The following is a 13,923-nucleotide window of genomic DNA, read 5'->3' as shown; positions in this document are numbered from 1 at the left end:
GAAAAGCAGGTTGTGACATGCCTGCTGCTTCACTGACATGCACAACACATGCCACCGAACCTTGTAGTCATTACTGTATAAAGTTGCAGTGCATGAAGGTCACTTATATTGTATTGCTGAGCTATATATAATTCAGTGTTTGGAGGCATCCTAATTATCTGATATTGGAAACGCTACTGGAGCACAAGGCTGAGTGGACAGAGTTTCATTCCTAAGCATACAACAGTCTGCTACCCCTAATATCACAGTGTGTTAGGTAGTACTTCTTTTCCAAACCTTTGGCTTCTATCTGTAATATATGTTAATGGATATACCAGGATAATCAGTCCTGCAATCATAATTTTGGCCTATTTTCTTTTAACCCTGATTTTTTTTTTCAGTGCAAATATAAATGATCTTTAAACAGTGCTAATCCCAGTTAGGTGGGTGATCAGTGTCGTTTCAGATATGAAAGTTACTAGGGAGCTCCTGTCTTTTTTTTTTTTTTTTTGAAGCCAGAACAAATCACCTGGATTAAAAATAAAATAAGACCCAGGGCCAGCTTTTGGCTCCTCATTCACCACATTTCTAAAATCCAAGTTTGCAACCCTCAGCCAGATCCATGAGAATCAAAGGATGTAATTGAAATTCTGTCTTTCTGGCATGGAGAGATTTATTGTTTGTTCATTATTTTCTTCCAAAGAGGAGTATTTGGTCTTATGTGTTTATTCCTTAGCCCACTGCTGACTGAAAGCATCCTCAGCACTGCTCCTACCCATCACACTAAAGGACATATTTAGATAGAGCATTACCATTTTTAGGAGGTTGGCAAAGACATGTGGCATGTTAGCTCAGAAATGGGCTTAGCTGTCTCTATTAGCAAGACTGAACTGACCAGCACGCTCCTCAGTGCCACTGCTTCTAGATTGGTCAGTCTTGTGGCAACTGACCCTCTCAGTCTGAGCATGTGTTCCTGAATTCTGAGTGGGAATATTTTCAGTGGACTGCAGTTTTTGGAAGCCAGTAGATTAGTGGGGTTTTTTGTTGTTTGTTAGCCTGTATATTAAGTGCTCTCTAGACATCTCATTGAAACAGATACAAAAGCTGCTGATTCCAATTTAGAGAGTTGATTATCAGGGGAAAATGAATGCCAGTGGGAATTGGCAATACGATACCCATACAGACTGTCAGCTGCAATTATAAGTGTGTACCATATAATTATCATATTACTTTCCAGATTCATATACTGTAAGTATACTTGTATACAGCAGATGAATACTGAATACAAGTATACTTACAATGATGATCATCCTTTTTCCCAGATTCACATACTGTATCTGGTTTAACTAGCCCTCTGCACCTAGAGGAAACCAAGTAGGTTCATATTATTTAGTCTTGCAGTCTTTACATGGACATTACTCAAATTGATGTCAGTGGGAATTTTTGCTTGTATAAGGAGCAAGTAAATGTGCTGACATCATTTAAAGTATAGCGTTAGCTTAAGTTTTATTGAAACCTGTCAAATAAGATTTGGCAAAAAAGAGTCTGTATTTTAACCGGTCTGATTTAGTATTTTCAGTTATGAAGACAAATTTTAGAAATAGTCACTGTAATTCTGTACATCAAAGCAGGCTTATGCTAAGTCCCTTCGGTCAAAGTATGTTTTAATGAAATATTTTTGTGCACGTGTCCAGTTAATCTTAAGAAGGTGGAGACGATGGATTACAACCTCCATGCAACCTCTGCAAATATTAGGAGAATTAATAACCAGAGAATGCAGGCGAAACATCTTATTGAAATTAGTAGTGCAAATTATTCTGCAGTAAAACACTGAATATCTTCCCCCCCCCCCCAACTTGAGAAGTATCTCAAATAAATCTAGAGTATCTATGAATAACACATTCATGCTGATAAATACCATAGTTCTGTATCAAATATTCTCACATAGACTCCAGTACAGTTTCAAACCTAGAATTGTATTATTTTCTATTAATTATGCATGTGCTCCTACTCAAATTAAAGTGTAATGGGAGTTTTGCTGTTGACTGCAATGTGAGGAAGATCAGGCCCTGAATGTAGTAAGGGCCAAATTAGTTCACCCTTGCTGAGTATACCTTACTCTGGATTTAGTTCCAGGATTACTCACAGATGAAAGTACCATTCAATGTGAGTGAGGGTGGCAAAATTGGTCCTAAAGATTTTTGAAGTTTATCAATATTAAAAACCACATCTTTGTTTGTACGTAACATGTAACCCACATTTTGTATAATTGGTTCAGGTGAAAGATACTATTGGCTATGATACTTTGGGTCACTGTTTTTTCCTTGAAGATGGGCTGGAGCAACGCAATACATTTTACCACAATTTGGGTCTCCTTACCAAGCCTGGAACAATCTTGCCTTCAGACCGCAATGAAGCCATGTGCCTTGCAATGCGTAGCAATGTCTATGGGAATTATGTACCTATACCAAGCACCGACTGCATGTAAGCCCTAAATGAGTATAATAGGTCTTCACTTTTATATAGCATCTTGCATCTGGTCTTGAAAGTAATAAATTATGATACTGAGGTGAAACTAAGGTGTTTACAGAGTGGGTTGTTTTCCCAAGTTTGACGCATGCTGCTATTGGGATTGTGACAAATTTTAGCTTCTACTGTAATTTTCTATTTTTAAATAAATATTCGCTACTAGGTAAAGTGTGTTGAGGGTGAAGACTCGTAGAGGTCTCTGCTAATAGAGACCTGAATCTCAGTCGATTAATATTTATTGAATTCCATTCCTGTCACTGTTTTCTAGTGAGAGAGAGAGAAACACAATATAGTATCTTGCTCATCTCTGAATCCTTTTTAATTGGGATAATCAAGGCTCCATGAAATCTGTCTGATAAATTGGGCTCACTTCAGCCTGGCATAAGCAGACATAAATCCCATTTACTTCAAAGGGAGTTTTTTTGACTTCATAGATGTCTTTGGATCATAGCATCTAGAGTAAATTAGCCATTAGCACATGAGTACATTAGGGGATCAAATGTAAAGATTAGCATAAATTATAATTAGCCATGTTTAGTTGCACTTTGCGCAGAGGGGAAAAAAATCATTACTATTGGTGGCTCAAGTACACCTCCAAATTGAAGAAATGGTCCATTTTAATATGGGTACTAATATGATCCCATTGACTCAGCTAGGGTTGCTCATGAGAGTGTAGTTTAGCCCAGGACCCCTGTACTTTTCCAGGATAGAATTTAAGGGCCACATCTTGCTAATTTTTACTCACACAAGTAATCCCATTGACTTCATTGGGATTACTCCTGTGAGTATACTAAGGCTGCTTTTGTGGCTAGCACAGGTATATTGCAGGTATCTGGGCCATTCCTGCAAACCATCAGATCCAATTCCTGTTGATTTAGGATTGTTCCCATGAGCATGAATATACTACAAATGTAATAGGATGGTTCAGAAATAAATGTTTGTTAGAATTTTCTGATTAAAAATGATCAAATTAGCTGCTATGAGTAAATAGGGAAAAAAAATTAACAGAACTCTTACATGTGGTATACATTGTCCATCACAAGTTACTTACTTAAACAATAATTGCATAAATATAACTAGCTTTTGTCTGTGCCACCATAAATCCTCCTGCTTGATAGTGTCCTTAATTTGAGCAAAGGAATTAGTATTGCTCTTTAATCCCATTAATAATCTGTTTGCAGCTTGCACAGGATACTTATTCTGGTATCCTTCTGAATGGATCATAAAACTGTAGGGACTTAGACCTTCCTCCCTTACTCCAAGATCTATAGAGGAACAGAAGGTCATTTTTTAGACATTTTCCATAGCGATTTAATTCTGTCCCTAGCAAATTCTTGAAAAAATGACCTCAGGTTAACTTAACTTGCTTTTAACAGAGCACAGATTTTTGTGAATAGTCTCATATAACTTCCAGTATGTAGCTCCATAAATGAACATGTCTGACATCATGGCTTTTATTTTTCATGAAGAATACGTATGGAGTTTTAAAATCAAAGGAAGTGTGGTGGCTAAAATGCAATGCTATAAAAGCTTAGCCCTTCCTGGTTTGTTACTCCTTAGGATCTTTTTTTTTTTTTTAAATTTAATTTTATTTTCATTTTCAGGGCTGTCAGCACATTCTGGATTGCTAACCCAAACAACAATTTGATAGAGAATGCAGCAGCTGGTGCTCAGGTAATATCATTAAACAGCAGGGGCCATATATCACCTTCAATCCACATGAATGCACCACTTACTGATGCCATTGGTGTGGAAGGCATCACGTTTTTAATGTATCGTACAATCTGGATGCCTATTGCTGCATAAGGCCAAAGGCAGTTAGGTAGTTATTGGCCTGGTACAATATGACTGTTTGTGAACTAGAACATTCTGTTTGTGTCCAGAGATCATCCATGTGCACAGAATTGATATTTGATACCAGAGTTTCCCCTTATGTAAAACAGGAAAAAAGTGTGTGTGGTGTGTGGGTGTTTGTTTTTGTTTTTTTGGCAAATGTTGACTCTTTAATGGTGACCACCGCATTTATTATTAATAATAATAATAATAATAATAATGTTTAATATAAAACTGGAACCCCAGCTATACATGCAAATCATGTGTATGATTAATGGCATGTTCCCTAAGCCAAAATTTCATCTACTCTTCTCCTTCATACCCCCAATATATGTGCATGCAAAATCCACAGGTATGTCCCCAGATGAGCACTTGTACATGCAAGTGGAGTAAGCTTGTGTAGACAGATGTGTTGGTTTTGTATGCACAAAGTGGTGCATGCTCATTTTGCAGGCTGTGTAAGAACTTTCTTTGAAAATTTGATTCCATATATTTAATTGGTGCAGCTGGCAAAGCTAAATACTATAGGGTCTGAGAATTTATTGTACTGCCCCATAGTCCCAACCTGTTTGTTGTGTTTTAGGATGTTGGGATATGGTACATCTTCCACCGGGTTCCAACCGGACAGTCTGAGGGACAATACCCAGAGGCACAGGCTGAGTTCACTCCCTTGGGGATATTTTACAACAACAGAGTCCATTCTAATTTCAAGGCATGTAAAAGATTTTCATACATTTGCACAAATGTAATAAGATTTAGCACTTACTGTAGGTAGCTCTCAGATCACATGGGCTAGAAATACTTTCAGAGTGCTGTTCTAACACTGACTAAACAGTTGTCTCAACATCTCTGCAATGTACATGGGTGGTATTATTCCTATTGTACAGATGGACAAACTGAGACTGTGGGCAGTATGCTGCTCTGTGCTACACAGCACGGAGGAATGCATGCAGCAGTAGATGTAGTATAGACATAGGGCACATAGCAGTAGATGTAGTGTAAAGGGCAGAAGGCTGTATGCTACTCTCTACTGCAATAGTGGGTGGGTGGGTATGGAGGGGTGTGGCCAGAGCCCTGCAAAATAGCTGGAGTAGGGCCAAATCCTGGTCTGCCATTTTTTTTCAAAATAATTGCAATAACTTTTAATCTCACTTTAAGGTAATTCCATGAAAATATTTTCCCTAAATGCACTGTAGGCATAAAGACCGAATCTACAAATAAGAATCCTTTTTTCATGATTGCTCAGAATTCCAGATGGAGAGGAGGCAAATACTACTGTACCAAATTGGGGATGTTGTTGTTTTTGTTTTATTAGGATATACTTTAGTAGATAAAGAGAACTTCATACAACTTTATCTTACTCTATCCATGTATGTGCTGGTTCATCTCTGCAATAACACTGCATTGCAATCTTTAACTTCACTACACTGGATCACGTTCTGCTTTGATTGTAGAGAAATTACAAGTCCAAGAGGAATTAAGGCCTTGCCTCTCAGCAGGAGCACTGTTCCCTCTCTGCAACATTATTCTTTCAAATTGTATCCCCGGGGCCAGCAGGAATGCTTTATTTCCTGGCGTGAGGCAGTTTAAATTCTTTGCTCTGGCTCAGAAGCCAACTTAAATGACCATGTAAAGGGCATAGGCATAGCACTGTAGTATTTTGCCCTGACTTTGACGTATTACACGAAGGCCACTGTAATAATGTGACAACATCCAAATGGCACCGAGGCCAATTCTTGGGATGGAAAGCACTGGCATGCAGAGGGCTTACAGTACCTTAAGCATGGGCAGCCACCATGTTTGTGTTCCATTTATAATACCCTTTGATCTTCTTTAGCTTGTGCTGTGTGGTCTCCTTGTTCAAATAATTGAACTCCTACGTATTTTTCAGGCTGGCTTGTTTATAGGAAAAGGAGTAAAGACGACAAAAGCTAGTGCTGAAAATCCTCGAGAGTATCTTACTGTAGATAATGCCAGGTGAGTAAATACTGAATGGATAAAAGTGTTTTCAGGACCCTGCAGTAAACTCAGCGGGTTGCTGGACCTTGTTATGGATGTAACATCCTGGGAATATAGACGCACAACCTGGGATATAAAGAGGCAAATATTTCAGAACTGTGTGCTGAATCATTTGTAGGATTGCTTAAAAAATGCTAAATGTGCACTTGGAGCTCTGAGATGTTGGCAGAGGAGTCCTTGAAAAGAATGGAATTAACTATTGTTCTCAATGACTGAGTTGAAATCTAGATGATAAAATACATTTCACAACATAATTTGTACCCAAAATCATAGGCACTATCTCAGCCATTGGTTACATAATCTGTTTGCAATAATCTTCACACGTGGGTGTCTCCTTTTGCTAATACATTTATGAGGGGGGAAAAAAGCTTCCAGGGACTCATGTCACAGAGAGGGAAAGTGAGTACTTAATGTCATTGGCTAACCCACTAGATTTCTGTGGGCTTATGTGGAGCAATGCTGCAGAGATCAGCCATTCTCTTCTGCTGTGTCCTGGCTAGTTCCACCTCGCGTATACATTGTGAGCTTCACAGAACACTGATAGTCTCCCATGGAGTTGAAGGATAGGGACCACAATGCAGGAGAAGTGACACTTCCCCTTTCTGTGGCTTCCCTCCTCCCTTGGTCCCTTTATTCTGGAAACAGAGGAGACAATACAGCCCCATGAGTTTACAGAAGGATGAAACCGAATGTGAAGATGACAGGGGAAGAATAAGGGGCTTTGTTTCTCCCAAACTCGGCAGTGTTCAGTAATCTGCAAGTGTGGCAAGAAATATTGTGAAAGAGATTGGAAAATGTATAGATTCATGCTTAGTGACGCTTTCAGACATGGGAGTCCCACTTTAAGACTGAAATGATAGCTCATGCATGTCACTTAATTATCTTCAGTTGGCATCTTGTTCTTGCAGGGTGGGAGTTTCAAAGTGCCAAAGTGATTTAGGAACATAAGTCCCATTGAAAGTCAATGGGACTTGTGGGTAGGATTTCTAAAAGCAGCTAAGTGACAGGTGCTTTTGAAAATGTTACTGTGTGCTCCTAAATCTAGTAGATCCTTCTGAAAATCCACCCCGAGAGAAAAATCCTGGCTTCATTGAAATCAATGGGTGCTTTTCCATTGACTTCACTGGGGCCAGAATTTCACTCTTAATGTTTATTCTGTGTCAGCCTTGCAATAAGATGCAGTACCAAAATGAAGCTATTGTTTTGAATGTAATCCAGAATACATAAATTCAGCTGAAAATAGAAACTAAATTACTTCTTTGAAACCATCAGTTCAGTATGTGGAAACCATTAGCTGTGACTGACAGGACCTCCTGCGTTTAAGGATATTTCCCATTGCTCTGGTATAATAACTAGATTCCTTGCTTCAGGTTCCGCCCACATCAGGATGCTGACCCTGTAAAACCACGAGTTCCTGCCTTAATTGATGGCCTCATCGCTTTTAAAAATAACGACCATGGGGCCTGGGCCAGAGGTGGTGACATTATTTTCCACAACTGTGGGTAGGTGACTGTAATTACAGTTTTATATCATTCTGCTCATTAGTGACATAAGTGGGTCTGTAGGACAAATTAACATCAGACATTCCTAGTAATTTGCACATTCGTGTTTCTTCTTTTCTAGGTTTTCAGACAATGGAATTGGACTCACTCTAGCTAGGTAACTTCATTTCTCTCAATATGCTGAGTTTTTCAGGGTTCTCCACAATTTAAAACGTTAAAGAATGGAAGGTGAAGAGAGCTTCCCTGCTGATCACATTAAGATGCAAGAAAATCTCACATGTCTTTCCCAAACCACATCAGGTCTCTCCCATAATAGCTATTAATGAAAATGGCAATATGGCATTTCAATTTCTTTGCCTTATCATGTCTGGGAAATATGTCATAATGTCTGATGATGATTTCCTTTTGGGCTGTAGATTCTAAACGCTTAGACTAAACATTCTGGTGTATGCTAAGGAGATTTGTATTCATTCTAGTAAAGGCAAGACCAAAAATGTCCATACCTTTTGGTATATTTCCATGCAGAAGTGGCAGGAAAAGGCCCTCAGTGTGGTTGTAGAGTGGTTCTTCTGACCACATTCCTACTACTTGCAGGTAATGGAAAGGTTTGTTCTGCTGTAAACCAGAAACTTCTCCAAGATTAAATGTGATTTAAGAGCCTAATCCAAAGCCAATCGCAGACAATGGGAATCTTTCCATTGACTTCTGTGAGCTTTGGATCAGACACTGGCTGTGGTTTTTTTTTGTTTTTTCTCTTTTCAAAGAATTTGTAACTTTCTAATTCTGAACTAGAGTTTGGCTCATGCTTTGTAAAATGCTTTAGAATGGCGGAGGCGATATAAAAATCAGACCTAACTGTAGTTGCCTGAACCACTGAATTAGCATTATTACTGGTGCTTAATACTAACTTGCTGATTTCTAAAGTCTATTTTTTAATTCCTGCAGATGCATCTCTTCAGATTAAAAATGATCGTTTCAGAAGTGCAATTAAAAAGCTCTTTCAACTTATTCCTTAATTTATTCTTTTGAACTGTGCCACATAGTTACCTTCCATTTTTCTTTGTCTGATTCTAGTGATGGAACTTTCCCAACAGATGAGGGTTCCAGCCTGGAAGTTGCACATTCCATCTTCGTTGGAGAAAGTAACAACGTTGGCTCCCAGGGAGGACAAAACAGCTACTGGGGTAGAGGGGCAAATGGAGAATATAGAACACTACCTAGAAACAAGTAGGTTATTCATCTAGCATTTATCCTTGATATTAGCAAAAGAAAAATGTGATAGAATAAAAGTCTTTGAAATGAATGTGGCTACTAAAGGGTAATGTAAATGGATGTTTAAATTTATTATACAGGCCATAACCAATGAATATCCAAATAAAACCCATTCTCCAAACAAACGCGGTGAAAGCTTTAACAACTGGATGTCTTTGATGTAATTTTTCTGCATAATATATCAGTCACTGGAGAGTGGATTTGAAAGTTTGAAAGAAACCAAGAACTGTTTTTCAGGGCTACAATCGCAGCCAGTGTCCGGGCTGATTGGCTCTCTTGGTTACACTATAACTCAATTGTAAATATTGTTCTGCACCCAGACATGCCAGTGTGGCATCAGAGGGAAAGCTGGATAATTTCCATTTGAACTGAAGGGGTGGGGAGACAAGGCTGCCTATAAACCTTCGCATCCAACTCCAAAGAGACTTTAGCGCACATATTTGATCTACCTTAGGGTATGTCTACATTGCAATTAAATACCCATGGCTGGCCTGTTTCAGGTGACTTGGGTTCAAGGGGCTTAGACTATGGGGCTGTAAAAGTCTGGTGTGGATGTTTGGGCTCTGGGACCTCATGAGGTGGGGAAAGTCCCAAAGCTCCAAGCCCAACCATCTATAGTACAATTTTATAGCCTGCAGCTTGAGCCAGAGTCAGCTGACGTGGGCCAGACACAGGCGTTTAATTGCAGTATAGACGTATCCTTTACTGAGTAAGTACCTGATTCTTCATTCCTGACACAGGCAAAGCTCCCACTGAAGTCCCCAAACAAAAGAAAAATAGTATCCAGTTCCTTGATTTTCCTTTTCTAGTGGGTGTATATTTACTTTCTTTCTGTCTGAACAACATATGACCCAGTTTGACAAAGAAAGCAAAAGAAAAGTCACTCAGGATCTCACTTCTCTTTCTAGGACTGTAAGTTAGCTCTCTTTACAGGAAAACAGCCCCCTCTCCAACAGTCAATGCACCTCCCCACATATTTCTACAATTATTCACGCCTTGAGAAAATAGAAACTCCAAAACAATTGTCATTCATGACAAACAGGAATGTTTTAGAAAAGCAACCAGTAACAATAGATGGAGTATTTGCTGGTTGGTTATAACATGCCTTGCATGCAATTAGCCCTTAGACCTGTATAGCCAGGAATCTCTTATTGTTATGAAATTGAATCTCTGCAGAACAACCAGAATAATTAGAGCCACTATTATTATCAGGCAACTATTATCAGGCTCCATTGCATTTCAGAGTTCACCTTTTAATAACCTGTGTTTATTGGTAGGAACTGCAAACCTGGAAAGAAGGACTATTGCTACCTGACGCAATGTCTCATCTTTAAATAAAATACAATTCTAAATCTAAAGCGTATTTAGAATCAGTCCCATCTGCTGAATAGCTATAGCACAGGCAGTGGCATTGTAAAGGTCTGACCCAAAGCCCATTGGTTTCAGTGAGCTCTGGATCAAGGACTAGGTTTTCCCACATGTACCTCTGATTTCCCATTGCACTATATGCAAGGGTGCTATTTTTTTTTATATTTTAATTTAGTTGGTTATCCCAGGTTGTAGGTGCTTTAGACACTTACAGTCAAATTCAAAGAGAGATTCTCACTCTTGCATCTCCCTGTATGTAATACAACACTGCATGCAGCTGTGGAGTCCATAATCGATAAGAGGGTACACATTTGCTTCCTGTTTCTGTTGCTTGAGCAATCCAGCTTTATCTAAATTTCTGAACAAATTAATTGTAAACATCTCTCTACTGGCCCCCTTCATTCTCTTTTATGAAGGTACCGTAGGCCATTCATTAATCAAACAGCATCTGGGTAACAAGAATTCAGTACTGTAAACAGGAAAAAAGAGGGATCAAGACTCACCTGAGACCCCAATGGCATCTCCTAGATTTTTGACATCCTGTGCAACATGGCCATATTCCACAGGCCGGCCCTGAAGATGTAATCTTACAACTATAAAATATTATGGGCCATATTCTTGGGGATGACCATATGATGCCTGAAGCAGCTTGTGGGGAGAGGAAAATCCAAGTTGTTCTAAGTTGAATCAGCTGGTGGCAGCCATTACGGCAGCGGGGGATCAGATTGATATAACAGTCCCCCAGCTATGCCTATGTCTGGGCTGGAGAAGTAGCAAAGGAGACGCTACACTGGCCCTACAGTCCCTGGGATTTCTCTGACCGAAGCTGTTGAAGGTGTTTTGCCCCAGCTGACTGGCCATAAGGGCCTGGGGTGAGGCCAGATCCAGCTCTGGACTGGGATTTTGTTTCTGTGATCACTCACTTAACCACTGCACACTGTCCTCTTAGCTGGGGAGAGCTGGGTGCCCCTTATAAGGGGATGAGGCTGTTCAGCACCTCATGGCCTAGAGCAGCGTGATCTTGATTTAGGGAACGTGAAGAGGGTGTAACTGCTAGATACAAATGTAATGTCTTTCTGTGCTTTTGGAGGAAAGCACTGATCTAGCCCACATGGCTAAAATGGATTTCTGTTCATTTTGAAACTTCCATAGGACATTCCCTATCCGTGGCTTCCAGATTTATGATGGGCCTGTTAGGCTGGTGAAATGCACTTTCAGAAAGTTTTCTCCCACTGCGGACCGATACTCAAGTGCCATTGGCTTCTTCATGAAGAATTCTTGGCAGATAAGCCCTCAGAACAACGTGTCCCAGATCAAGATGGAGAGAAATGTAAGTGAGAAAAATAGGAGTGCGGGTTTTGGCTGAGCTTGTCTGACTTATAAAAGTCTTTAACAGTGCTGAGAGGTTTACTCGAGAGACATCTTACTTCTGTCTGATGCAAAATCTGCAATGATCGTTAACATAGAGGCCCAGATCTCAGCTGACGTAAGTCATCCATAGCACTATTCACCTTAACGGAGCTATGCTGATTTACTCTAGTTGAGGATCTGGCCCTGTGTATGGGAGCCACACAAATCAAACTTCAACAACTATGAGTGCCAGAAAGTTGTAGTACAATTCTTAGATACATAGAGAGAAGCTTGGGCCTGATCCTGGGGTCTTCCTGAAGGTTCTATGGATCACAATGATGATTGAGCCAGAGTAAGGACTGATGAATCAGGTCCAATATTTGTGTGCTGACAGGAGTTGTAAAATGGTTTACCTATTCTAGCCTTTCTCTTGGATTTATGTGGCAGTCACATCTTTTTGAGTTTGGCTTTGAGGTTTTTGGTCCATTTTGAGCTGGTAAAACTCAAAACAGAACTCTCACACAAAATCACTACAAGTTGCCTGGGTTGGGCTGAAATCATGAAGAAAAATTACTGACTTCCAGGTGGCTTCCTTCCAGGGATCGTAACAAGGCCCAGTCCTGCCCATAACAAGGCCCGGGCCCTCTGTGTGTTTCATGAACCTCTATAACCTTAGCTCAAGTTTGGGTTTGTTTGTAGGGCAGTTTCCACAGCTCTAATATTGACAGATCTCATTTTCTTTGGCTTAGCAGGCAGCTTTTCTGCCTCTCCTCCATCACACTTTATCTGCACAACAGGAACATATTTTATGTAAAGGTTGGGTTAGCGCAGTCACTCCTGTGGTGCTATTGTGAAAATATAGTGCACTTCATCCTTGTGCATTTCAATAAATCAGACCTCTGTATTTATTACCCAGGTGTGTCACACCTGAAGCCAGAACAAGGGTAAGGGATAATTTAGTTGTACATCTTTGCATCCCTCTGGAGAACTAGCCACAATGAGGATGCAACATTCAGCATGGAATGAGGAGTGTGCTTAGAGGGAACATAAAAGGCACAGGTCTGATCTTGCAGTGGATCTGAGGAGAGTGGGAATGTAACCTGAGTAAGGGCTGTCAGATGGGGTTTTTTAACTCCAAATACATGTATTTGCAGGCATGTTATTGGATCATTACCTGTGGAAAAATTTGAAAATGCAGATGTGTAAAGGTATAGCACCTTTTGAGGTCTCTGAGCCTGTTTAATGTCACTGCACCTTTTCAGGTCTGAGACAGTTTATTACAGCAACACCTTTAAGATCTGAGGTCTGCAAGGCAGAACTTTTCACAGAAGTTATTAAATGCTGCTGCAATCTGAATTAAAGACAAACATGCTTAAATAACACATGCTGAGTTTATTATAAAACATTTGGTTACATTATCCAAGTAATTACTTCCTGTTTGTCCATTCCCAACAAATGTCTCTTTACTATTCTAATATTTGGCCAACTCTTCACTTTAAAAAAAAAAAATTAAATTGAAAAAGTTAACCACCTCTGCCACAGCAGTAAACAATAAAAACACCTTTCACTTCGATTCTGCTTTATCCAGATTGAATCCAGATCATCTGATCCTGAAGTAAAACTGTTAGGGCTTCTTGCATATTGCTATGTGGCCAATTGGTTTATTGGATAACATATAATTAACATAGAGCCCCTAAACTGTTTATTATTTTCCATATTTAGGCTTCTTTTTATTAATTTTGAAAAGTTCCCTAAAGGATGGCTTATTTTACAGTCACTTCAGAAGATGCAAGTTGCATAGTGATATTAAAGCTATTAGTCATGCTGGGTGCATAATCATATTAACTGTTCAAGGTAATCAGCTCACTGATTAGATGACTAAATAATAAAACGAGTCAGGTCTTGCTTAATTACAATATTAAAAACAATTGTTAAATGGAACAGAAGAGCTAAACATTACACTCTACAAAAGTATTTTATTTACGTTTCTCTTGACAAACACAAAGCTTGCATATGAGGGAAGGAAAATGTGTGGATTTACAGATAATAAAATGAATAACAAAGCCTTTTA

The 13,923-nt window shown here is 39.4% G+C and overlaps 2 protein-coding genes across 3 annotated transcripts in view; both read left to right on the top strand.

The window, feature by feature from the left end:
• LOC119862506 (cell migration inducing hyaluronidase 1) overlaps positions 1-13,923 on the top strand; it is a 148,825-nt gene that overhangs the window by 9,695 nt on the left and 125,207 nt on the right. The gene's annotated exons all lie outside the window — the stretch shown is intronic.
• LOC119862504 (cell surface hyaluronidase-like) overlaps positions 1-13,923 on the top strand; it is a 74,076-nt gene that overhangs the window by 17,121 nt on the left and 43,032 nt on the right. The window contains exons 9-16 of the mRNA XM_043493287.1: positions 2,258-2,463; positions 4,113-4,182; positions 4,925-5,053; positions 6,233-6,318; positions 7,731-7,862; positions 7,984-8,019; positions 8,937-9,089; positions 11,655-11,832. Of these exons, the coding sequence (XP_043349222.1) occupies positions 2,258-2,463; positions 4,113-4,182; positions 4,925-5,053; positions 6,233-6,318; positions 7,731-7,862; positions 7,984-8,019; positions 8,937-9,089; positions 11,655-11,832 (990 nt within the window). The remainder of the gene's footprint in view (positions 1-2,257; positions 2,464-4,112; positions 4,183-4,924; positions 5,054-6,232; positions 6,319-7,730; positions 7,863-7,983; positions 8,020-8,936; positions 9,090-11,654; positions 11,833-13,923) is intronic.

This window comes from Dermochelys coriacea, chromosome 10 (assembly GCF_009764565.3).
Source record: "Dermochelys coriacea isolate rDerCor1 chromosome 10, rDerCor1.pri.v4, whole genome shotgun sequence".
In the NCBI taxonomy this organism is placed as follows: Eukaryota; Metazoa; Chordata; order Testudines; family Dermochelyidae; genus Dermochelys; species Dermochelys coriacea.
The sequence above is the reverse complement of the archived record's forward strand: the minus strand, read 5'-3'. Positions and strand labels throughout refer to the sequence as shown.